The sequence below is a fragment of the Aquila chrysaetos genome, chromosome 5 (genome assembly GCF_900496995.4).
Source record: "Aquila chrysaetos chrysaetos chromosome 5, bAquChr1.4, whole genome shotgun sequence".
Classification (NCBI taxonomy): Eukaryota; Metazoa; Chordata; class Aves; order Accipitriformes; family Accipitridae; genus Aquila; species Aquila chrysaetos.
Window position 1 is genome coordinate 34,970,640 of NC_044008.1, and position 25,363 is coordinate 34,996,002.

The following is a 25,363-nucleotide window of genomic DNA, read 5'->3' on the forward strand; positions in this document are numbered from 1 at the left end:
ATCTGGCAAATTCTTAAGTATTTATTTCATGTCCTTTCTTTGTTACAGATTGTACGGAAAATATTCCCTAAAATGTTTTTACCCATCTGTTGAAAACACACACATTTTCACTTAAATAATACATTTAATAAGATGTAACCCTGTAATAGCCTTGCTAATTTTCACAACCACCAGAATCCAATCACAAAATGCAAAGAAATCTTGACACCAAGGTCAGAATTGGGAGTCCTCAAGGCTCATGTGCTACATAGTGTTACAAACACAGGCTTTGGCATACAGCAGTAGCTCATTACTTCCTATTTCAACAATCTGAACTTCAGGCTATTTTAGAAAAAGTTGGCAGCATTTCCACTTCCCAACAAAGACTCTGGAGTACACTTTTCTGAAGACAGCAAACTGTTCCCGATTTTTCCAAAAGTGGTAGCAATTTGTTAGAAACCAAGTTCAAGCACCACTTGTCAAGCTGAGTACTCAGCTTGGTGTAGCCAGAAAGACACCAGATTTCAGCTTGAGGAGTCAGATACTATTCTCCTATCACAATCACAGCTGGGCAAATCAACCATTTAATCTTGCTCTGCTTTTTGGCAATACTCATACTGTCTGCCAATTCTTTAGGGAGGAAGCTGCCTCCAAGTACATGCCCTTGCAACCTGAATTACAAGCAGTCATCCCTCTAATACACATACAAGCAAAAAATCTGGGGGTTTTTTTGTTTGTTTTTTGTTTATTTGGGTCTTTTTGTGGGTTTCCTCACTTAGACTCTGATCTGCTGCTCAGCTCATTGTGGCAGACCTGCCCAAGTATGTAGCCACAAAACAGGACTTTAATAGTTTATACAGAACATTAATCTGTCCTATCTCATCAGGCATCAGGACAAGGAAGACTTTTGTATACTCAGTTGTTGGTTAATGTAATCAGTATTTGTGCTAACTCTACATTTCTTGCTTTAAAACCCAGGTAGACTTATTTGGCATGAAGGAACAAGGAATCAAATTTATCTTTTACCCTGCCACTTTAAACTTTATTAATGGAACAACTGTTGGAAGAGAGATTAGGAAGTCTGAAGTTTGAAGATGAAGTCTGGAAAGCAAACACTTTCTGCTACTATTGAGAAAGCAGAAGACTCCAGTGTATCCAAACACAACTGAATGCTGCAACAACTTGAATAGGAAGCAAGGAGAAAAAATTTAAAAGAAGAAAGAAAAAGGAATTCCCTTGGTTTCTACGCTGTACTCGCTTCAGTTTATAAAGCCAGACGTTAGAGTGGAATATTCCTACAAAATGGAGCCTGAAGAAGCAGAGCTGTTTGAAGGAGCTTTCAGAAACAAAGAGCCTTGAGCAGAAATTTTTAGAAAACTAAAAGGAGCATTCATATGACACTTTTAGAGGCTGAGCTGCTTGCAGCTAATGGCAGGAGGGGGAAGGCAGTGGAGAATACAATGTTTGGAACATGATGGAAAACAGAGAGGGCACAGTGAAAAGGAAGACTGAAATTCAGAGAGAGGGAGTCGGCACATGGTGACAGATGTAATGAGAAAGATCTGATACAAATGGTTCATGTGAAATAGTACAAAGAAAAAGGAACAGACAGATGCATAAAACCCACACAACTTCACTGCTGCAATCAGGCTCAACTGCATACTTAAGAGATGTGACAACAGTGAAAAATACAATTTCGCCTTTTATTCCAAAAGTTTTATTTTCCCTAAGCCTAACCAGCAAAGCAGATAAGGTCAGATTAATCACTAATGCAATTCCAGGTCCTTTGGCAGACTTGTACCTGCTAATATTAAATGAAGACTAGATTCAAACTTAGGACGTGTTCCTGAGAGGTTAGGCTAGTTTCCTGCTCTCTCAAGGACAATCAATAAAGGTTTTTGGAGGGCAATTATATCCTCTGAATAACACAACCCTTGGAAATACACCTTAAGGAAGTTACTAAAGCATCATGCAAAGGCAGCAGTGATACAATGCAGTTCAGAACACCATTGGCTCTGTAAGATCCAAGAAAGAAAAATAGAGTGTGACTGACAGCTGCTACAAAAGAAAAGCTACAGGGTGAATCTTATCTGGAGAGAAGTGAGAGTCAACAAATGTTACATCCCTCTGCTTTTATTATAGCCCTTCTTGCTATCCCTAGAAAAGCACTGATTTACTGAAAGAAAAAAAAGAACCCTAGTGGCAGAAGACTGGTATAGTCTCCTTGGCTTACAGTTACTATCAGATGGGACATAGGCGAGGGAGAGAAAAGAGGATGTATACTTAATGCCCCAAATTCTTAGTTTCTAATACTGACAGTAGAGCAATCTCAAGCTGCCTAGACATCACAGCACCTAAACGCAACTTTGAAAGCTTAATGCACTTCTCTCTACTCTCTTCTCTCTACTTCTTCCTCTGTTCTAACACTGCCCAGTAAAGTTTCACGGGAGGAAAATCTAAGGGCGGAAAAGGGTACAGACCTGGCAGTTCCCAAACAAATGGTATCAAGACGATGAGCTAAAATTATGCCAATGGAAAAAAGGATAGGAAGTGTAAAAAGGGACCAACCTGACCAACAAAGAGCTCTTCAATGATCTCAGAAAAGCATGCAAGTAATGGAAACGAGGACAGGTTATTTAAGAATTATTAAGTAGGACCAACAAGAGAACACTGGGACCATATCAGAACTGAAAGAGGAAAACAAAATAAGCAACAGTTGACAAGAGTAAGAAGAGACTGCAATGTAAGTGCACCTGCATTAAAAGAAAAACAAGGGAAGTGTTAGTTATGCAAGGTGGAAGAAAAACAACTGACAGCTGATGACATTAGAAATGAACTGTTCAATAGCTGTTTTCACTTTAGTATTCCCCAGTGATGACAACTGCAAGCAACTATAGTCACATCATTGACAAAGGAAGATCTCTGCCCAGTAAAAGAAAAGAATGGGTTAGAATGTAGGTTTCTTGAAGTTTGATGTTCACAGGTTCTCAGGGCCCCAAAGACTTCTCTATAAGGTATGTCGAAAATTGGTAGGTTAATCTTATATTAATGATATGTTAAAAAGTAGCCTCAAAAACACTAGTAGTATTAGTTATATTTGAGAATTGGCAAGCTGAAATGCCTATTTTTAAACAGAAAGACAGGGAGAAGCAGCAAAAACTTCTTGACCAGAGTCAAGACCATTAATTTTTAATTCTAAAAAATATTTTGGAACAAGTACTCAAACTACACTTGTTTATGCTTTCCACAGTAAACTGACACAAGTCAGCCAAGAATAAGTCACATTAAAATCCTTTCTTCCACAGTAGTGTAATGAAAAAGCAGTAGATGAAGTATCTTTATCTTGCCATCTGACTGTCACAGGACATTCTCATAAGACAAACACAACTCAGATTAAACTATTACTGTATGAATGCAGAGCTACCTAGAGTTATCAGAAAGGAAAAAAAACAAAGTCACAGTCTACTGTCAAAACAGAAAGCTGTAAGGATATTCTGCAGAATTATGTTCTAGGATCAGTTCCATTGATATTCTAACAATCTAGATGATGAAATCAATAGGCAACATGGAGTTTGAGTGTCTCCCAGATCTACTGGAGGACAACACTCAAATTAAAAAATGATCTTGACAAGTTAAGAAGTTGTTTAGAAAAATATAACATTTAATACTGGTAAGTAAAGGAATCATTCAAAACTCAAGTCTGAATCAGTCGCTGCAGCAAACATGACCTCAGATTTTTGACACCTTGAATGCCATAACATAGCAAAGGACTATAAAGTATTCCATACTGTTTAATTGCCTCACACTATTTACCTCAGACCTTTTCCCCTGACACAATAGGGATATAACGACTGAGAGAGTGTTGGATTTAAAAAAAGAACAAAAAAAAATCCCCTTCTCCCCCCAAAAAGAATTCTTGACTTACTTCAGATCTATGAATCTTCTCCATGTTTCATTAAACTCATGAATTTGGAGTTCAGGCAAGCTTTAACAATTTAGAAGGGAAGAACACTGCCATCTCCTGGAGCAAGTGAAGCTTGCAGTTCTCTGCCTGCCTGCCTTCTGCTCTCCATCTTGCATTGTTTTCTAAGCACTGAAAACTAACCTCAGGGACTTAGCAAGTCACCATCGGATGTTGCCTTTAGAAATACAGGCAAAAGGCTACAGTAGCATACTGCTTGCAAGATAAATCTTCGTGGCCTAAGTTCAGTAGCAACATGAATCGGATCTACCCACCTACCTTACCGCATTCTACGTGCTTGAACAGATTCCTTTCAAACAGCCTTCCTTACCACATACAAATCCTGAACAGAAATCTCTGTAAAAGCAAGATTGGGACCAGCCTATTCTCATTAAAAGCATAGCAGACTGGATGGAGTTGTAGGTGACTCTTGGCCTACAGGTGTCAAACCCTTCTGCTATCATCTTGCTTTTACTGTCAAGGATCCATGTTACAATCAGATGTTTTCATCCAACAGCCTTCAAGAAGCAGCTTCTGAGAATGCACCAAATGCTCAACTAGTATCACCTAGTCAGGCATACACCTCTGCTCTACACTGAACAACAACTCATAACAGTCTGTAAGAAGGTACGATGTATCTACAAAGGTGTATAAAATTACTTCAGTAACTACTCCCCCCCACTTCTATTAGTGACAGCAGTATCCCTGATACATTATCAGAAGTGCTTTACAACAAGGGGAAGAAATAGCCAGTTATGAAGTAACTTGGGACACACCTAGTAATAACAGTTCATATTGTAGGTAAGCTGCAAGCAGTGTTACATAAAGGCTCTTCCATTTCCCCAATAATGCTGACTATTCTCCTAGTGCTCAGTTCCAGTTTCTAATTGGAAGCTACCTTAGGGATCTAGTGCTCCATTCATGCCAGTTGCTACTCAGCCCAAAGATGTAGCTCAGTTACATTTTTTTTTTTAACCAGATTATATCCGAACTAGGATAGTACACAGCTGCAAATGTTTTAAAATTAGTTTTCTAATACTGACTACATAGAAGATAACATTCATACCTTTTCCTATTAATCCATATCAGAAGTTTGAAGTCTTTTTGAATGCTATAGCTGTTTAATCATTCCTCTGAAAAAGCACACAACTACCAAAACAAAAGCACTAATGTCAGAAGGCTTCCACAGTCAGAGAAGCATCAGTAAAGCACAAGGGCTGAATCAGGATGAAAGCAAGCTGACAGAATATTAGTATGAGCAGGATGAGAGAGATAGCAGTCAAGCCTAGAGACACAGGCAAATTTTTAGATGCTGCTACTTGGATACTACAGTTAAGTCTTACAGTGTACTTGACAAGTGCTGTTATTTCCTTCTTCTGGTCATGTGAACAGTATGAATAGTTTATTATGCCTACTGCTATTTCCTGTCTCATCTAAAAATTTCAGGTGATTTCATGCCTTTGCCTTCTTCATACCGGAAAGGTATTCTGCTCACCTTCCTGAGGCTTCTTGAGGGCTTTACCTGGTTAGGAACAACTGATGCAAAAGATAAGTTTCATCAGAACATTTTAAAAGTACTCTCCGAAGAAAACAAAAAGTGATTTTACCCTATACTTTTAGTTTCATTCTACAGTATTTGGCTTCCTTCTATTCTGCAATTACAGTTGAGGTTCACAGGAATACCTCAGCTGTCAATGCTAAAACTCAGCTTTTGGGTAAACTCAAGTAAAAGAATTCTGGAATTTTTTGGCCATCATACCTCAGGTTTGCTTTGCACATTACATGTTCTGATGTGGTGTATCCTTAGAGAAGAATGACTTAGGCACCTTAATAAAAAAAAAAAAATCCTTAAAAATTTAGTATCTTTAATTCAACATTCAGTTTATTTTCTAAAATAAAAAACACGCACATTTGTAATATACACCATTTGATTTTTACCAAAGACATGTTTATAAATAATTTTTTTTTTCCTTTTAATAAAGATCTCTATCTACAGTCCCAATCCTGAATGCCAATCTGCCCAATTGTTTTTTAGGCAAACAGATTCCACTGAAGACAATGTACATCTGTATTGTTTCAGGTGCTGGAAAGCAAATGTACCTGCAGAAGTAGATAATTATCTCTTCAGGCACTTGCCATTTGGCTAAACCAAGTTTAAGAGTTTCATTACTTATACAAAAGAAAATTCCAGTCCTTACAGGCTTCTTCAGCTGATTTCCACACGAAAGAAGTACGGAAACAGAAATTTACGTCAGTCACCTCACTAGGAGAAAATGCCATATTTCTTCTCCAATTCTTCAACAGAAGTATCTTTCAATCCCATGTGGTTCACATGATTGAACAGTACCTGTGTAACTGTAAAAGAAAATCCCAACATAAACTGTTATTTTTGTTATCCACACTCTTCAGGTAAATTAGTCCAATTCTTCCCTCAGTGAAAGTCAGGGTTGGATTACATAGCTGAAATGCAAGTAAATTTTTAGAACTACCGAGAGGATGAAAAGAAGTAGCAAAGGGAAGCTCTCACTCTGTTTTGATGCCCATGAGCCACCTAACATTTCCTTAAACAGGTATATAATCCTGACAACATAAACAGACAACTTTTATTTTGTTTACTATCTCGGCATTATGCCATTAAATGCAGAAGATAAAAGTTAATGCCAGATGGCAGACAAAGCTTACATCAGGTTAAAGACGTGAATGCAATTCATAAGAGGAATTTACTTGCACTCCAGTACGTTAAACAAGTAATTTTATTGTAAGGAGATTCACATATCAAAATTTTCAAAGTATAATGGTTATTAGGGAAACTCAGCTGTAGATAGCAAGTTCAACATTATTTGGTCGCAGAGGAATGTTTTGCTTTTAAGTGTCTCACTGTTACATAGTCTCTCTGGTGTTTTAAATAAAGAAAATGTTTGAGACAAACCCCACTGTTATAAACCATGAACCCAAGTCAATGTCAACCTGAATTGCAAACTGATTTAAGTGATGCCTCAAGAACAGGACAGACGACCAGGCTGAGTGGTTTAGAGACGTCTGCATTCTTTTTGCCAATTGTAAAGTCAGGATTGCCAAGAAATGGTCATAAATTATGGAAATTGTAATTTGGACACCTTGCAACTCAGATATAAGATTTCATACAAATTCATAGATTTGTAACATTACCAGCTACAAACTGAAATCCTAGAGAAGCTTAGTTTATAAGACTAAAATGCAGTAGTATTACTGATAAAAACAAAAGGATTTAGCTGTAGTTTTCAAGTCTTAACAATTAATAAGGAATCAAAAGATTAAGAAAAATTACATTCATATTAACTTCTAAAGCAATCAAAAAGCTAGACAACTAATCTTAACTGATTATTACATGGAATAAGTAACAAGAATAGCACTAAATTTTACGTATTTTTTGCTAGATTCTACAGTATCACGAATGAAATTTAAAAAGACACTACCAAATTACTTACTTTTTTTCTCTGAGCCCGACATAAACATTACTGCCATATCAAATCTTTTTAATTCAGATAGCCTCTGGAGGATTTCAAGGATGAGAGATGGCTCCTCTTTCCTGAAGAAGATTGTTAGAAATATAAAAATAACTACTGTTTAGAAAGATTCAGTAGCTGCAAGCAATATTAAAGACTTCAGGAATAAGAAATTAAAGGACCAATGGAATTCCCTTCTCTGCCTCTCTCGTGTTCCCTGCCTTTCCCATCTTTCCTGTTCATTCTTCCACCCACGAAGGAGAAAGTCAACATCCAGAAATCTTTATGCAAGTATCATTCTGATATAGAGAAGAGTGAAGAAATATAAAAACCTAGGCTGATGCAAACTGACTGCTGTTCATGTACAGAATAGCTGCTTATAGGTTTTAATGCTTACACCTTGCCATAATGTCACCATTTCTTACATATATCGGGGTGTTGTGAAAGGAAGTAGCACCTATGGTCATAAGAAGCTCAGCAAAAAGCACCACATTACAGTTGCCATCATTTTTATCAATACAGAAAATTCCTAGATTGTGTTCATTTTACATTCTTCTGGTCAACAGTAAACAGGCAGTGCCTTTGTTACAAATACTAACAACAAGTAGTATTTTTCTTTCGTACCTTGTCCTGTCTCCCCCCCGAAACGTCTTTCACCTGCAAACAATTTCAACTTCCTAGCCTTTATGTGTCATACCACCAAATGTAGGACTGTATCTCTTGAGATGTCATGTTTCACCCACAGGATGGATATCTACTTTTAAAGCAACCAAGGGAAAGGCTAACATTGATTTACTTTTGCTTTTCTCCATAAAACACCCTAAAAACATTCTGAGTGTGTGCTCTCAGACAGAGTAATTCAGAGAAGCGATACACTGCCTCTGACAGGCAAAATGAACTTTAAGACTCAAATGGTAGCACGGATAGAAATTTCAAAAATAATTGTCAGGTCCTGTCTTATTAGAACTTCTACCTCCAATACACATTTACTATAGGCTACTGTAAAATGCTAGCAGGTAATTAAAAATAAAAGCCAGAATGCATCACCATAAGCACTGCACAAAAATGAAACCCTCTGTATTTCTCAGCTTTAGAAAGTTAATATAGAAAGCTAATATTGTGCAATTATATATGATAATAGAACATACACAGTAATATGAACAAAAATTATTTCATACAGTCTAATATTCAGTTTCCAATGTTATTTAGCAGAATTGAATTCGACAGCATACAGTAAAGGCTATTTATTTCTTTACCTCTTTTCTATCTGATTTTTCAAGATACATTTAATTTCTTAAGAAGGAAAAATTGAATCATTCCAATTATTGCATCATGCTCATGTAATGCTGCATGCTGGAAATAATTTTGTAAGCCCAAGGGTAGGGCTAGGGAGAAAAAAACAGAAAGGGCAAAAAAACAGAACAGCAATAAGCGATGCAAAACAAAGGAGGAGTTAAACTTACTCAATGTAGAAATCATGTAGAATTTTCAGTATCTGGTTAAACAAGTCTGGATCTAAGGATTTCTGGAACAGTTTTGGATAAAGCGAAGGCTCCATTTGCTTTGGAAAAATTAAAAAAGTATTACTTTTAGGCAAGAAAATACAGTTGAGTCATAAGAATTAGAAATGAGTTTTTAGGAGGTGTTGGACAATGCTGAACTGCATGAAAGCAAAAAAAAAGAAAACCAAATCACTTGCACTATTTGACATTGAACATTAATTTGGGGTTTTTTTTGTGATGACGATTGGTAACTGCTTTTAGAAGTATTCTAAGCAATTTTTTTTTGGAAAATATATATAAGCATAAGTACACATTAAGTAGATTGATGCGTTTCAAGCATTTGTTCAGTTTAAAGAGATAAGAACGTTGCTATGTCTAATTACCCTAGAAGCATTAATTTGAAAAATTAGAATTTAACATGGTTACTAATGTATTTATGTCTTTACAGAATCAGGGCCTATGTTTGAAAGAAGAGACAGATTATGCAGAGACTGTACTCAAAGCGAGGTAAGTGAAAAAGTCAGGCACAAGAGAAGAAATACTCAAATGTGGATCAAACTACTTAGAATTATGTGAAGGCAATTAAAGCAAGGGACTATTGTACACTGTTAAGACACTCTAAATATAGCTACCCCTTTCCACCTAAGTTTGTGCTATTTCTTCAATGTCAGTTGAAGAAACTGTCCAAGCACTGTCAATCAATACTACGTTTCATACCTTCAGGTACAAGTACATATTTTCTGGGCAGTCTTTCAACTTCCTGAAGTCAGACTCAAGCTGGAAAGAATTTGCAGGAATGGCAGGGACTGGAGAAGCAGATGGAAATGACCTTTTGATTTCTTTTTCTCTCTCTTTGTTCACAGGGAAAGATGGATGCAACACTGATGAAATTCCTTTCACGCTAGCGGGAAGCCTGCAGAGAGATTTTGAAACACATAATCAAGAAAACATTTAAGGAAATCTTACCCTGAGACCTAACTGGAGATTCTGCAATTCATTTAAAATACCAACAACATTTTTAAAAATAACGTGGTTTAGTTCAAGCAGGTGTCTTAAAAAAACCTTCAAATTATGGAAGCTTTACACTTGATTCATCTTTTCTAAAAAAAACCACACCTGCAAACACTTACAAATATACTCAGCCTTTCTCTACTTTGTTTCTGGAAATAACTGCACTTTATGGTACAGATTCCTACCATACACAGCTGCAAAAAAAAAAAAAAATAACATTTTCTGCAAGTTCACGATGCAAAACAATAAAACGTCAAACGAACAAACCGTTTTCAACACTGATTACAGTGGAGCTATTTTTGTCCTATAATTTGTCAGTTCACTCCATTTATTTTTCAGAAGTTACAAAATTGTTAAAAAATACACTTTTTTTCTTCAACACTTCACAGTAAATCCATCTGACTGAGCTGGAAAAGGTGGGTGCGAGACTGTCTTTCTCATAGAAATTCTTCAATCAGAATTCCATAAAAAGCATTTACTGTTAACAGAACGAGATGATGCCAATGCATACAGAGTTTTCCTAAGCAGACAACAAGTAGAGTTCCAGCAGGGGTAAAATTAGGATAGTGGCTTCTATACTTCAGCCTAGTTTCAGCCAGCCAGACTTGAGTTTGCCTAGCTGATACAGTGGAACTTGGAGCAAACCTGAAGTTATCGGCTACCTGCTCAGCAGAGGGAAGAGTGGTGACACTCTCATCTGCTCCTTTTCTCTCACGTAACTGGTGTGCAAAGACTGTTTGAACTCTGCTCAGAATCTACTCTAAAACATTACAAATAAAAAACACAGCTAGGGAAGATGAAGTGCACAAGGAAGAGATATGGCATACAGGAAAATATTATGAATTCTTTACATTGGAAATGTAAGAACAAGACTAGTTTTCCATCTGACAATAAATAGATCATACTTGTCTCAACCACTCCATGACCAAAGAGGTAGATGTGTAATAACTATAATTACACATAATTATAATTTGTAATATATATATTACATGTATTATATATTTGTAATATATAATTGTATTTGTAATTATATCTATTATATATTTGTAATAACAAAGAAACTTTGTTTCTTTGAATATCTTCTTTTTGATTCAAATTCTCCAAAATATGTTTGATACCTCACCACATGTAGAATCTGAAAATGAAGATTACATTTCAACTATATTTACTTTTTAAAAGAGGATCAGAATTTTTATACTTACTGTAATGGTGATGTATCACTGATTTCTTCTATTTTCAAGTGCTTTGCTTTTGGAATGTCTGTTGTAGTCAACTGATCATCCTGATCTAGATTCTCTGTTGCTTCAACACTCATTGAATTCCTCCAGTTATTGACTAAAGAAGTAGTGCTCAGCAAATCACTGTTTGGTGTGTCATCATCAATTTCTTCAATGGCTATTCTTCGCAAAGGCTTCTGAACAGAACACATACCTCATGTCATGTGTAGCCTCAACATCAGTGTATATACAAGCCCCAGATAAACAGCTATGTTTAATTTTAAATAATTTCATGACAACCACTTTCATTTGTAGTGGTGTACATGGAAGATACTTTCAATCAAGAAAAATGGCAAAAAAAAAGAAACTTTATTACATTCTGCAGGAAGCCTTGTATGACCATTTTATGGCTTTACTCTCATAAACCAGCGTATCCTTACTCTAGAGGATCTCAGAATCTGCATTCTGTTTTCCCAGTAATAAAAAATACTTTTTTTCCCCTACTAAGGTTGAATGGGCAAGGACTACCATGTATTTTGACCAATGATCTGGTCAAGCTTTGTAATTTAGCTAAACAAGTAAGTATTCAGCAACACAGGCCTTCACCCTCAACTTAAAATTTTGAGATAAATATCTGTAACTTAGCCCTGCTGGTTGACCAGGTTACATACATCACAAGGCAATTAATTTCACCACTACAGGTCGTGCTAACTAAAATGCTTCGGCTTGTTTAATCTCTGCATGATCACCACTATTTTTGACTTTCACAGGTCTTACAAGGAAGCACCATGGGGAGCGGGGGGGAGAAAAAAAAATTCATCACCTTTTACTTTGGAATTTTATTTCCTGAACATGAACATAGTATATATTGGTCAAGAAATACAGATGCAAATACACACAATTAAACATACTCAACAATTTAGAGTTCTAGAAACAACAGGTTTCTCTGTCCAACTCTAACACAATCCCATCATAAGTCTTCACTGCAGTTTGCAAGCTGCTTTAAATCATGCCGAAAAAACCCTGTCTTGTTGGTGTATTGACAGACGATACACGGTTTGCTTTGACAATATACTATGTTATCATTGTGCTAAGACTGGGAGGCTGCCTGTGGGTATGAAACAAAATTACAGTTCTCTACAATCCTTGGGCAGTACCAAAAGCATAGATGGTTCATCTATACTTTGTTCTACCTTAAAGACTAACAAGGAGAAAACAGTCAACCTAGTATCTCCACTTAATTTAGAAGCCAAACTGAAAACTCAGTATAATTGTCTATAGTATTTCAGTTACTTCAGAACAGATTCATTTAGGTTTCAAGAAATATTGTATCTGGTTATAGAGAACGCATAATACTGTCTGCCCTCCCCCCAAAAAAGGATCAAAATATCACACATTTTCTACTAAAACTATCCATCTGAATTAAATATATTTAATGGAGATAAACAAACATTTTGAAACCATCAAGAGCAGAACACTACAGTACTCCATACAAAGTGTGAGCATGCTTTGTATTTTCACAACTCACTGCTGAATGTATAAAGATTAAATGTACTAAAAGGGGAAGCCTAATATATAAAGAAAGCTAATATTACTCCCTGTATGACCGCATTTTGCCACGTGCAACTCATTAATCTGACTATAACCACTGGTAATTCATAGTCCAAAAATACTGCTTCTTGAAAACCAATACCCAGCTATTCTACAGTTTATGTGAATGAAAATGCCGGCTCAAGGCTTCTGCAGCATATCACACGGGTAAGCACCATGTCTTGTTACTTCTACAGCTGCTACAGAAACTGTAAGCAGCAGATGAAAAGAAGGGAAGTTTACCCAGAGCTTTCTTCAAATCTGCTATCAAACACAGACTCAACTGCCTCCCCTTTACTCTCGACTGCAGTGTTACCTCTGGACCCAGGACAGGGTTGTGGGGTTGCCTCCCCGTTTCATATTACAGATATGGGCGTACACCACGTTTCCCGAGTGTGGTACTGCAGACTGAATGCTTACACCACTGCTACTGTTACACACACGGCAATGCTCAAGTTACGTTCTTGAAAAGTATCAAAGGAGTAACTGTAAATTTTGGGCTTTCCACAGGCAAGATGTATCTGTCAGGAGTTAAGTCTACATAAATAAGCAAGAAGTGGGTTTTAACTTTAAGGTCTACCTTTCCCATCATTACAGAAAGCAACTCACAAAACAAAACAACTTACCGTTGATTTCAGATGTAATGGATTATCAATCAGTTTCACTATATTTTTTATTTCTGTTTCTTTTATCAATACTGCAGGATATTCTTGATGAGTCCACTGTTCTTTCTCAGCTAATTTCTGAAGAAAAAAAAAGAAAAAAAAAAGTTGTCCAAAAGATAAAAAGTTTGACGAATAATTATAAGGTATGTTAAAAATTATGTAATAAAGAATGAAAACATACTACTGCTACTATAGGCTTACCAAAAAAAAAAAAAACCCAAAACACAAGTATACGTACATTCCTTATTTTAGTGAGTTCATTTATTGCTTGTTTATTTCCAGGTTCCAGCTTCAAAACAGCTTCAAAATCTGAGTGAAAAATAACATATGAAGACCATAGACATTTCAAGTTACAAAGTAATCCTGGCAAATTTTTAAACCTTCTATTTTCCTCTCACAGCTCTAAAATAATTAAAGGCAGGTAAGTCATCCTAATGCTTATATCATGACCTAGTTTTTAAACACATTTTTCAAACTATTTCTTACTACTTATCATAAGCAACAATAGTTGTAATTTCACACAAAACTGCCTTCTGATCATGTGGATACCAACACAAAAAACTTTATACATATTCAGTGAAACACAACAAAACCCCACCATTCTTAACTTTTGCACTGATAAGCTCAATCAGTCACCAATTGATTTAATTTCTATTAGAAGATTAAAAAAAATCAGGATGTCCTTATGTTCATCTCTTACCTATCACACTTTGGCTAATTCAAAGTCATACCTTGCATAGCTGCTTTTAGCTTTCCAAGAGCAACCCTGGCAGCTCCTCTTCTGGCAAAGGCTTTAGAATAGGAGGCATCTAAGAGCAGAGCTTGTGTACAGTCATTTTCTGCCTCTTCGTATCTCAACAAAAGATTAGTACAAAATTAATAAATCAGTTTCAAGAGGCAGTTTCAACTGAAAAGACAGAGCTACCCAAAACAACTAAAATATGAAGACAGATCTTAATTACCTATATACATGTAAATACACACCACTGAGCTAAAATGTAAAATAAAAGCAAACATATAAAATATGATTTCTCAGCACCTTGAAATTTCAGCCAAATCTTTTGGTATCTCATGACACACTGCTGACTCTCTTTTTATCATCACAGAGATATTCACTTCCTCTGTGAAAATAAACACTTAAAGCCTGTCAGAGCAGAGTCCACTTTAAACATTAGATAGCCTTAAAATGAAAGTCAGCATCATAGCTTTGTACTTCTGAAAACCAGAAATACCGTTACAAACAAGCAAAATACAACAAAGGAGAAGCAAGCATATATGAGAATAAATTTCTCTAAATCTGAATTTCTGCAACTTGTCCTTAACTATTTCAGAACGAGAAGTCAGTATATCCTTGCATTAAAGTAATTTGGTTCATTGTAAGATCAAACTTCCTCATCCCAGTTATATTTAGTTGTATTAGATCATGATTCCACTATGTGCATATTAAATTATTTTCATTCATTCCTCTTCTCCTCCTTCAATCTATCATTAAATTTATGGAAACAGTATTTTCTTTTTGCAGTTATCAGTTCTAGAGATTTATAAGAATACCAATGAGCTTCTGTCGCCTTTTATGTTTGGGTCCTCTCTGAAAGGTAAAGACCCATGATACACTGATTTATCATACAGAATCGATTTGCTAGCTTGGTTGTTCAATTAAAGTATCACTTCCTCTGATTCTCTGAGAACATTATTTGCATTATGCTGTCCTCTATGGCTTCAGTACTGCATTATAAATGTTGTGTCAGAAATACTACCTGTGAAATCTATTTTATAATCTCATAATTGGAGATAAATGTATTGTCTCTACAGATACCCAGCCACGTCATGTTAGAACAGATGACCAACATAATGCTCAGCAATCTGCTTCTCATGCTACCAGTTTAAAAGGTTTAAACTACCATACCATCAGGGAGTCAAAAAAAATTCAGACTTCCAAAATGGTCATATGGAATTTCTCTCACTTGCTAGAAAGTATGCACTTCCCACTGCTACTGGATTATTTGAATAAAGCTTAATTAAAAATAAACTAACTACACATACATATCTCCATTAGTGGAGTTAAAGAAAAATATTTTAAAAGATGACAATTTCCAGAAAAAGCTCCTGTCCATTCCCTTTGAAGTCAGAAGTTATAATCCACTTCTTTTTACAGTGCAACATTTAGTAGCTGACTGGGTTTTATAGTCAAAAAAGACAAAAAGCTTTGGGCAGGTCCTTTGAGAATGGTGAATATCTAGAATTTTACACACACAGAAGAATGAAAATCAAACTTGAGAAACTGTTTCATACTGATCCTTTTTTATTCTCTCAGAATTTCTTTCCTATGAAATGCATTGTCAGATCACACATATCGAGTTGTTCTCTCTCCCTTACTGTTTTCAATACAATTTATTCTACACTGAATTCTAAAAAGAATTAGAAGGAGTGACAGTAACTTAAACTGAGTGAAAATCTACTGGTTCATTCTTCCATCTAGTTCACAACAAAGAACGAAAAGGTATAGCACAAGCAATCCTACTTACTTTTCAATCTTTAGATAGGCCATGGCTCTGTTAGCTGGCAGAAGCGCATTGGTGCCATCTGCTGCTATACCACGGGTATAACAGTCTATTGCAGTCTCATACTTTCCTTCTTTGAAATAACCATTACCCTGTAATATTTACATCAGAAAAAAATAGCGTTCAGAAAAATCTAGTGCAATGAGCTTTTCTTATCCTTTTTAGTAGACAGGGTCACAATATCAAGAAAATGGATCACAAAGCACACCCACATCAGGGCAGATATTTATGGCATATTTCTTCATATCTAAGCTTGGAGGCAGACCACAAAAAAAAAAAAAAAAAAAAAAAAATCTTAAATTTTTTCTAGTACTTCAAGGATAAAAAAAATTTGCTACATGCATAGTTTAAGTGCAGACTTACAATATCTTTACTCTTGATGTGCAGGATAAGCCACCCTGTACCTCCTGAATTTAAACACAAGCTGAACAAAGCCGAACCTTTACAATTGCCCCTTCAGGATGACTTTCTGTACTGCACAAATCCATCTTTATCCTGCTACATCCATGAAACCGTTACCCTCAAATATTACTTGGGCCCAAACGTTGCTGTTATTTTCTAAGTAATGCTCCATACAACAAAATTACATTACTTTTTTTGTTTGTTTCCAAGAGACTAAAATTATCTTTTGCATCTCAGTACTAATACAGAGCCATGTATTATCTTCTCTGCTACTACTGTACTCCCTGGCAAAAAAAGTGAAGGCCACAGCTTAGACTTGACAGGATCCATGTTGCCAGGAACAGGCCCACAGTGAGTCAACTCTGCTACCAATGAAGTATTGCACTAGACTGAAATTTCTTTTCTGTGGCCTCTTCAAACTTTTGTTCCTTTTACCTACTTAATGTATGCTTTCATTTTTTTTCCTGCTAATTACCGCTCACAACCACTACAGGAAACCTGAATATTGATAAAATGTCAGAAGTTAAATAGCTGGGTAAGAAAACAGAGAAAATTATGTTTTAGTTGATAATGTTGTTTCTTAATTGCAACGGTCAGGAGAAGGAGAAATCAATAAGCTAACTGGGAGTCAAGACCATGTATCCAGAAATACATTTTTATTGCCATTGTTGCCTGCACTCCCTGAAGTCCTTTTTATAACTACTTCTCACCATGTAATCAGAGGTTTGAAAACACAAGAAACAGTCCACAACTCTATTTGGACAACCAGTGGTCAAGATGCATATAATACTGGATAAATGAGATCTTTGTATAATAAAGTTCAAGTTCTACTTATCTTACTACATATTTGAAATTTATCATATACAATTTGGGCTGTAAAAGCTACCTTGCATAATTAATCCTCCAGAAGAGTCTCAACAGAACTCACTGTCCCCCTCCCTCTCTATAAAGTCCCAAATGGGAAACAATTAAGGTTACATCAAGGACACTGTATTTATGAAGTTCAAGACAGTATCGGGTTTAATTTACACATTTGCACGCTAAGAGCACAACACAACACTCTTCTTCGCTAGTTCTCTCCTGTTCCACCAGAACCTGTGACTTACCAGATCTTTCTCTGTAATAGCCTTCTGCTTGAGCTGCTGGTCTTCAATGCGCTTCTTCTCTTCGTCCGTTAATTCTGGTCTGACCGCAACTTCAAACTCTTTCTGTTCTGAACTTTCTTTTGATGACAGAGCCTGCAAAGATGTAATTTTTTTCCTCAGTAAATATTTCCCCCACTTACACATTTTCAGAACATAAAATTACGACAAATTCTAAACTTTTAAGATGAAAAAATCTGCCAAGCATTTTAACAGAATTGCCTGTGTTGTAAGTTGAATGCAAATTGAAGAGACCATTCTAAATTGTTCTTGAAAATCTTATTTCTATGAGGGATGGCAAGTCAGAATATTACCTGGTAAATAAAAAGTATGTAATTTCTGAAGCACAACGTAAAATGACCCATGGAACCTGTCTATATATATTCCAATTCACAAATCATTTATTTCTTCAATTACTGGAGACTTTGGGTCTTCATTCCGAAAATAAATTTTTCAAGCACTTTCAAAATACAGCACACAGTAATGACAGGTGGGCTTATATTTACTAAGGTCATCATAATCAACATTCTCTCCCTGTCATGAAAGGGATCAGACTTGCACTAGAGTATTATGTTCTGCCAGGCTTAAACCCACTTTCTGGTTTGGCAAACCACAGCCATCAGTGCGGCTACAAGCAGGCTAGCAGTTTAGCTTTACGGCCAAGAGAACACACAGGTTCTCTCATATGTAGTGCTACCTTGTACCAAAATACTAAGAATGACTGAAAGAAACATTAACACAGGAGATAGAAAAAACATCTGAGGGAAGATTTAAAAAAAAAAAACCAAACAAAAACACAGATGGTGCACACATCCAGTCTTAGTCTGCTAATCCACCATTACACTGATGTGTGCATGCATGCTAGTTAATCTGGAAGAAACTCAACTACAGATTTTAACCTCAGTGAGCTTCAAATGCCAGAAAAAGCTCATGAGATTTTGTTGAATTCAGTTCTTGTTATAAATATAAGTTGATACAGATACAAACTGAACAGGGTGTATTAATTTATGTTAGGGCCTATTAATCTTATTACCTGATCAATTTTCTTCAGTTCACTTTTTGCTTCAAAGTTGTTTGCATCCAGCTCTAAAACTTTTTCATAATCTATCAGAAGATCAGAAAACAATGTTTCAGGTAGGAACTACAGGCTAGTAACCAGAGTATAAAATAAGAGCATTCTTTTGAGATAACCCTTTTTTGTAGTTACCTAAAAAGCCAGAGATACTACAAAGAACACATTATTCAAAGACATTTAAAGCTGAATTATTCTAGAACTTCTAATACCCACAGTAATCATTTAGACCTGCTGCTTGAATTTTACCTTGCCAGAAGAATATGCGATATGGTTATTTCACTTCTTTGTTTACAGGAAATGAAAATTAAATTCCTACAACAAATAGGCAAATCACACAAGCTTTAATCGAGCAGACAGACAAACAGTGTGTATGTATTTTAAGAATTTTAAAAAAGACCCACCTTCTTTAGCACCTTGAAGATTTTTCAAAGCAAAGCGAGCAGCCCCTCTTCTGGCATAAGCCTTTGTGTAATTTTTATCTAAAGCAAGTGCTAAATTGCAGTCAGATTCTGCAACAGAATACCTATCGAAAATATGAAAGAGTTAGTTCGGACACATCTAGGTAACAAAACCCAAAACTTCACCCAGTTAGATTACTCTGAGGCTTTACAGGTTCTCTCTGAAGTGGAAATCTTACATGCTTCAGAAGGGGCACAGAACAGGTATTTAAACATCTCTCAATTCAGAACACATTAGAACAGGTAAGGAAAACAGAGGTCAACAATCTCTATTGCAACAGAAAGAATAACCAACTCTCCTATACCCTTTCTTCCCCCAAAACAAATTAGAGCCTTAGAAATAGAGCTCTCTGAATCTGAAAGGCAAATTAGATACTGAACTTTTTCCTCCCTCTTTTTTTCCTTTTTTTTTTTTTTTTTTTTTTTTTTTTTTTTTTTTTTTGAAGTCTTACACTGAAACACAGAAGACAGTGAACTTCCAACATGAAAGCAGAGGAAAAAAAGATGAGAGAGACTACCAGATTCCTTATCCTGGCAATTCCTATTTTACTTTGAAACCACAAAGCAGATTGCAACAGCAGTCTTACACAGACTATATTACAGCATGATAAATAATACAATCAAGACTTAAAACCAGACAAAAAATCTGAAGGTAGCATTCGAAAGAAGAAAATATTAAAGATTTAACAACATAAGTCTTACTTTTTCATTCTATAAAAAGCTGATGCTCTGTTTGTGGGCAACACTGGATTGTAAGGATCAGAATGCATGCCTCTAGTGTAGCATTTTATAGCTTCATCAAAGTTCCCTTGTTTAAAGTAGTTATTACCCTGTGAATAGAAGAAAGTCTTATTAGTGAAGTATACATTGACAGGCACATTACTAATTTTTAGTGAAAAAATTCAAAGCTCGTATTTGAGAATGCTAAAACATTTTTGTTTAGCATCCCTCACAAAGTACTGCTTTCTCTAAAACATTTAATTAAAATATTCTAAGCATCCCATATTAAATTTCTCACGATCTATGCAATAAGAAGGTTTTATTATATACTGATTTTCAAGATCTGTAGGTCATTTATAGAAACCTATAACAAGCACATACATAGCTGCTTAAATTGCCATAGAGAATTACCAAAGTTTTTTTGAGTTTTTAGTAACTAGATTGGGCGTCTTTGCTTTCCAAAGTAAATATTCTCATTTCTGCCTCCTTTGGGACACAACTTTTATCTTGTGTGCCCTCAACTGCTTCACCGCAGCCAAGATGATAATAGTTAACGACATCTCAATTTCTCAGTGTAGACTGCAGATTATACATCAGGGAATTTCTACAGCAGCAGGGAAAGAAGGCAGATGTCACCCATGCAGACAATAAAAAACCCCTAAGAAACTCTACTGAAGAAAATTATGGACTGACAAATGGTCTTAGGTGATTGTTTGTAAACAAAGAAGTGTCTCAGAACTACAGAAGTTGCCATACAACTAACCTAGCCTATCTCACATGGCAATGAAGCACAAGATAGGTCTTGCTGTATTCTACTTGCAAAATAAGCTAAAACTGAACCGATACCAACTTGCCATTACCAAGGCAGGGAAGACATGCAAGTTCGCCCATCATTACCAGATGTAGTGGCCTCGCAAAGGAGCCAATCTTAAATTCTTGGTGATTTAGTTTGGGGCATTCAGACCTTGTGTTCAGGTAAACACCAGTTTGTTCCACACGGCAATTCTATACAGCAATCCAACTTCTCAAAGCAAAAAAAACCCCACTACATTAATCATCATAAGTGCACATTAAGCAGAGTCTGACAAGCTTTGATGCAATTGGTGATGAGAAGAAACAGAAACACAGTGAGAATTCTGGATGTTGAAATAACGGGCAGGAAAACAGACATACAAAATTCCAAACAGGCAATTCTTCCACCAGAAGTGTAGTCTTAGTGGACAATCTTTTAAAAGAATCTACAAATGCTCCTATGTCTACCTCGCTACTCTGCAAATCAGAGAATCATAGAATCATTCAGGTTGGGAAAGACCTTTAAGATCATCAAGTCCAACCCTAAGCCTAACACTGCCAAGTCCACCACTAAACCATGTCCCTAAGCACCACACCTACACGTCTTTTAAATACCTCCAGGGATGGTGACTCAACCACTTCCCTGGGCAGCCTGTTCCAATGCTTGACAATCCTTTCGGTGAAGAAATTTTTCCTAATATCCAACCTAAACCTCCTCTGGCGCAACTTGAGGCCATTTCCTCTCATCCTGTCACTAGTTACTTGATAGAAGAGACCAGCACCCACCTCACTACAACCCCCTTTCAGGTAGTTGTAGAGAGCGATAAGGTCTCCCCTCACCCTCCTTTTCTCCAGACTAAACAGCCCCAGTTCCCTCAGCCGCTCCTCACAAGACTTGTGCTCCAGGCCCCTCACCAACTCGGTTGCCCTTCTCTGGACACACTCCAGCACCTCAAGGTCCTTCCTGTAGTGAGGGGCCCAAAACTGAACACAGGACTCGAGGTGCGGCCTCACCAGTGCCGAGTACAGGGGGACGATCCCTTCCCTGCTCCTGCTGGCCACACTATTTCTGATGCAGGCCAGGATGCTGTTGGCCTTCTTGGCCACCTGGGCACACTGCTGGCTCGTATTCAGCCGGCTGTCGACCAACACCCCCAGGTCCTTTTCTGCCGGGCAGCTTTCCAGCCACTCTTCCCCAAGCCCGTGGCATTGGACGGGGTTGTTGTGACCGAAGTGCAGGACCCAGCACTTGGCCTTGTTGAACTTCATACAGTTGGCCTCAGCCCACCGACCCAGCCTGTCCAGATCCCTCTGTAGAGCCTTCCTACCCTCGAGCAGATCAACCCTCCCTCCCAACTTGGTGTCATCTGCAAACTTGCTGAGGGTGCACTCAATGCCCCCATCCAGATCACGATAAAGATATTAAACAGAACTGGCTCCAATACAGAGTATAACAAACAGTTGTAATGCTATAACCTTTTCTTTCTCTGCAAGAGCTTTTTCTGCATCTATACGGATTCCATCTTCCTCAGAGTCCGATTCTGGAGATACAGAATCATGGGTACTATCTTCTTTATCAAGTTCTTCAAGTATTTTATCCTGAAATCAGATAAAAACAAATTATCTCATTAGAATTTAACAACACAAAATAAATCAAGCAAGACTTTTAGGAGAACTAGTAGTGCATTTTTAAAAAATCTCTATTGCTTAAGTCCTCTTTACCGAGGAGTATTCCACACTTCAAAAGTAAGAGATCTGTCCTCTAATACTGCCAGCTGTGTTTAGTCTTATATTCTGTTAAAATTATGACCTTTTAATAGATGTATCATTAAAATGTTTTGGGTTTTTTTTCCTTAGTCAAATTCAATCTGCTGGATGAAAGCATGGTCAATAGAAAACCAGTATTTCTCAATATCCCAAATTTTCAACCCATAACCTTTTTGGAAGAAAGCTACTTTCTATGTTCACACAGTACAATACTAACTTGACTGAACTCTCAGGACAGTAAGAAAATCTTATTTAAGACAAAATCAACTGGGGATAAGACTCAGTTAACAAGCAAATATTCTGACTCACCACATCAAGTTTTCCCCATGCTTCATAATCATAAGACTTGATCTTGTTTTTCTTGTTTTCCTCGGTGGTTATCTTCGAAGGGACTTTACTTTTGCTTTTCTTCTTTTTCTTAAAAGCCCTGTTTCGAATTGGTGGCAAGTTCTAAATTGAAATAAGTAATTTATTATAAAACAGATGTGTGAAAGTCACTTGTATTGAAGAATCTATAGTACCTATATCCAGATACAGTATCTGTATCTACTCGCTAGCTTTATTTTAGAAATCCATCCAGCAAGCTGTTCTCAGGAACTCTACAAAACCACTAAGGACAGCAAGTATAAATCCTTCAATAGATAATAATAGCAAATATTACATGTATGGTACAAAGTTAAGTTTTAGAAGACAACTCTCTGCAGAGTATCACTGAAGTATCACATCAATACATTAAAAGTCAGCAATAAATAAGTAATACTGATGCTGCAAACACAAATATTCTACCTGGAAGTGATTAAAAATTTACTGGCCCCACCACCTCCAGAGGCTAATGCCCCACAGCTGTTGGTGGAACAGTTTACAGAGGAATCTTTGGTCTGCTTCAGATGGAGAACAAGTCAGCTGGGTGACCTCATACCTTCTATTCTGATATTTTAAGTCAACACAGGTAATTTTGCTGAAGCAAAAAGTAACTACTATAACACTATCACGTTATGAATAGCTCGGTTAATAGCGACACTGGACTTGTGATTTTTACCTCTTCTGGGACACCACTCTGCTTCCTTAGTTCAGAATCCACTTCTTTAATATCTTTTTCCCAGCTCTCCAACTCTCTCATAAAATCCTGCAGCTCTTCAGCATTTTGCTTCATTTGCAGCTGTAGTTCTATCGCTTTATTTGGTGCACTCATTGTAATCTGCCAAATTTTAAGGAAAAAAACTTTCTAAAAAGAACTTGAACATATGTAGTGAAGGAAGCTAGCTATTTCAAAACGAATTAGTCTGACCTGCGTGCAAGACAGGCTTCCCAATAGCATAGTAGGAACATTAAATAGTAAGAGACTAAGAAGAAACACAATTTAAATGTCTTTGAAAAAACAATGGGAAGCCATGTTATTTAGTTGAAACAAAGTATATCAGAACAAACAGCAACTCATGCTTTCCTAACTAAGTGTCAGGTAAAGGGCCCAACCAGTCAATGAAAACCCTGAAAGTGATAACAAGGTGTTCCTAGTTTAAAGCAATTTATGCAGTGTTTCCCAGAGGACAGAACGAAGGAAAGTTTAACACGTTAACATTTAAGTTTTAACTAAAAAAAAAAAAAAAAACCAAAAAAAACCCCAAAACAATTAAGATATACATGCTGCCTTGTATCTGAACAGAAGCAAGACATCTGACAAACCGACTCCCAAAAGCACTTTTGGCTCCTACAAGTAAGTACGTTTAAATATGCACACATTTTTAGCACAGGAACGAGTAAACACATGAGGTGTTTTATTATGAAGTCTAGTGAATTACAAGTCCAGAGTATTCTTTGAATGTACGCATCCTTGTATGCATCTGTAGCCCTCCAAGCCCCTAAACTACTGTTTAATAATTACTAATACTTAATAGAATTCATAAGTTTTGTTGTCTTAATTTTAGTGTCTTAAGTGAAAGACATTTTATTATCACAGAAGTATCAAGTCACAAGTAAAAAGCAACCTTAAAAAAAGCCTTGGTTACAATTCAGGGAAAAAAACCCACATTTGTACAGTCTGTAGCACAAAAAGCCAAAAGGATGAAGCAAATGTGTTTTGAAAACAATCATGATGAAGTAATTCATGATGAGCTAAATACAAACTTAGACAAAGAAAGCTGTGAATGGTTGATAACTGCAACCTCTTAACCGAGAGCGCTTCAGGATCAGTTACAATCCTCACGTAAGGATAGACAGGCTAGTCACAGAGATAGTACACACAAAATTTTTAAGGAAGAAAAAGGACTAGATTTTTTATTTATTTTTAACATCCAGTAAGACAATAACCTAACAGCACAGACATATAAATATGTATGGGCCAAACGAAGCTAATGACTTCTGCAATACAACGTGCTGTCCATAATTACGGACAAGAGTCTCATAAAAGATGGAAAACCACACTGCACGATGACTAGTGAGCTAACGCTCCCAGAGCAGAAGCGTTTTTTCACCCTCAGGAGCAAGCAGCTGTGTAGATGCCCCGACGCACCAGTCGTGCTTCTCCCTAGTTACCTCCTACACGCAGGTGGTTACTCGCTTACCCTTAGCAACGTATTTTTTCCTCAAGCCTTCTCAATATTTGGCCCATTTGAAACAAAGCGGGAAAGTACTTCAGGCGAAGCCAAAACCGCCTATTTCCCATCGTGTTTGTAATTTTGGTGTTTACTGTATTTTTTTTTCCACTCGCCTCACACAGCTTAGCAGCCACCTTCACCCCCCCCCCCTCAAGTTACAAACCAGGCCCTGACTCCTTCAGGCGCCTGCGGCGGGGCCTGTGGGCCACGGGGAGGCGGCACCGGGCCCGGCCGGACGCCAGACACCCCCGGGGACCCGGTACACCGGTGACCCGGGGACCCCGGTCCCGCCGCGGCCTCACCTTCGCCGGGTCCCGCCGCTTTCTGCCGCCGCCGCCGCCGCGGCCCGCTCGGCCGAGCCTCCTCCCAGAATGCAACGCGGCCCCGCTCCGTCCGGCGGCCGCCGCCGCTCCGCGGCTCCTCCGGGCGGGCCGCGCCCCCT

General features: G+C 37.2%; 1 protein-coding gene across 8 annotated transcripts; it reads right to left on the bottom strand.

The window, feature by feature from the left end:
• Position 1: 1 nt before the first annotated feature.
• Positions 2–25,342, bottom strand: RPAP3 (RNA polymerase II associated protein 3). 8 transcript variants are annotated; one of them, XR_005932443.1, is made up of 18 exons: positions 24,860–24,927; positions 23,367–23,525; positions 22,637–22,777; positions 22,037–22,159; positions 19,751–19,878; positions 18,992–19,113; positions 18,549–18,619; positions 17,480–17,611; positions 15,936–16,063; positions 14,142–14,263; positions 13,649–13,719; positions 13,372–13,488; positions 11,141–11,352; positions 9,645–9,840; positions 8,889–8,986; positions 7,408–7,508; positions 5,700–6,295; positions 2–4,072 (listed from the first exon to the last, which is right to left on the bottom strand). XR_005932443.1 is itself a non-coding variant. In XM_030015098.2 (18 exons), exons 3-18 carry the CDS (start codon positions 23,517–23,519, stop codon positions 6,204–6,206), a joined length of 2,007 nt encoding a protein of 668 aa, XP_029870958.1. In that variant the 5' UTR covers positions 23,520–23,525; positions 24,860–24,931; positions 25,224–25,316; the 3' UTR covers positions 2–6,203. The 8 variants fall into 8 exon arrangements, 5 of the variants coding, with proteins under 5 accessions (XP_029870958.1, XP_029870960.1, XP_029870959.1 ...); XR_005932441.1 differs by having other exon boundaries at positions 2–5,089; XR_005932442.1 differs by having other exon boundaries at positions 5,007–6,295.
• Positions 25,343–25,363: the final 21 nt, after the last annotated feature.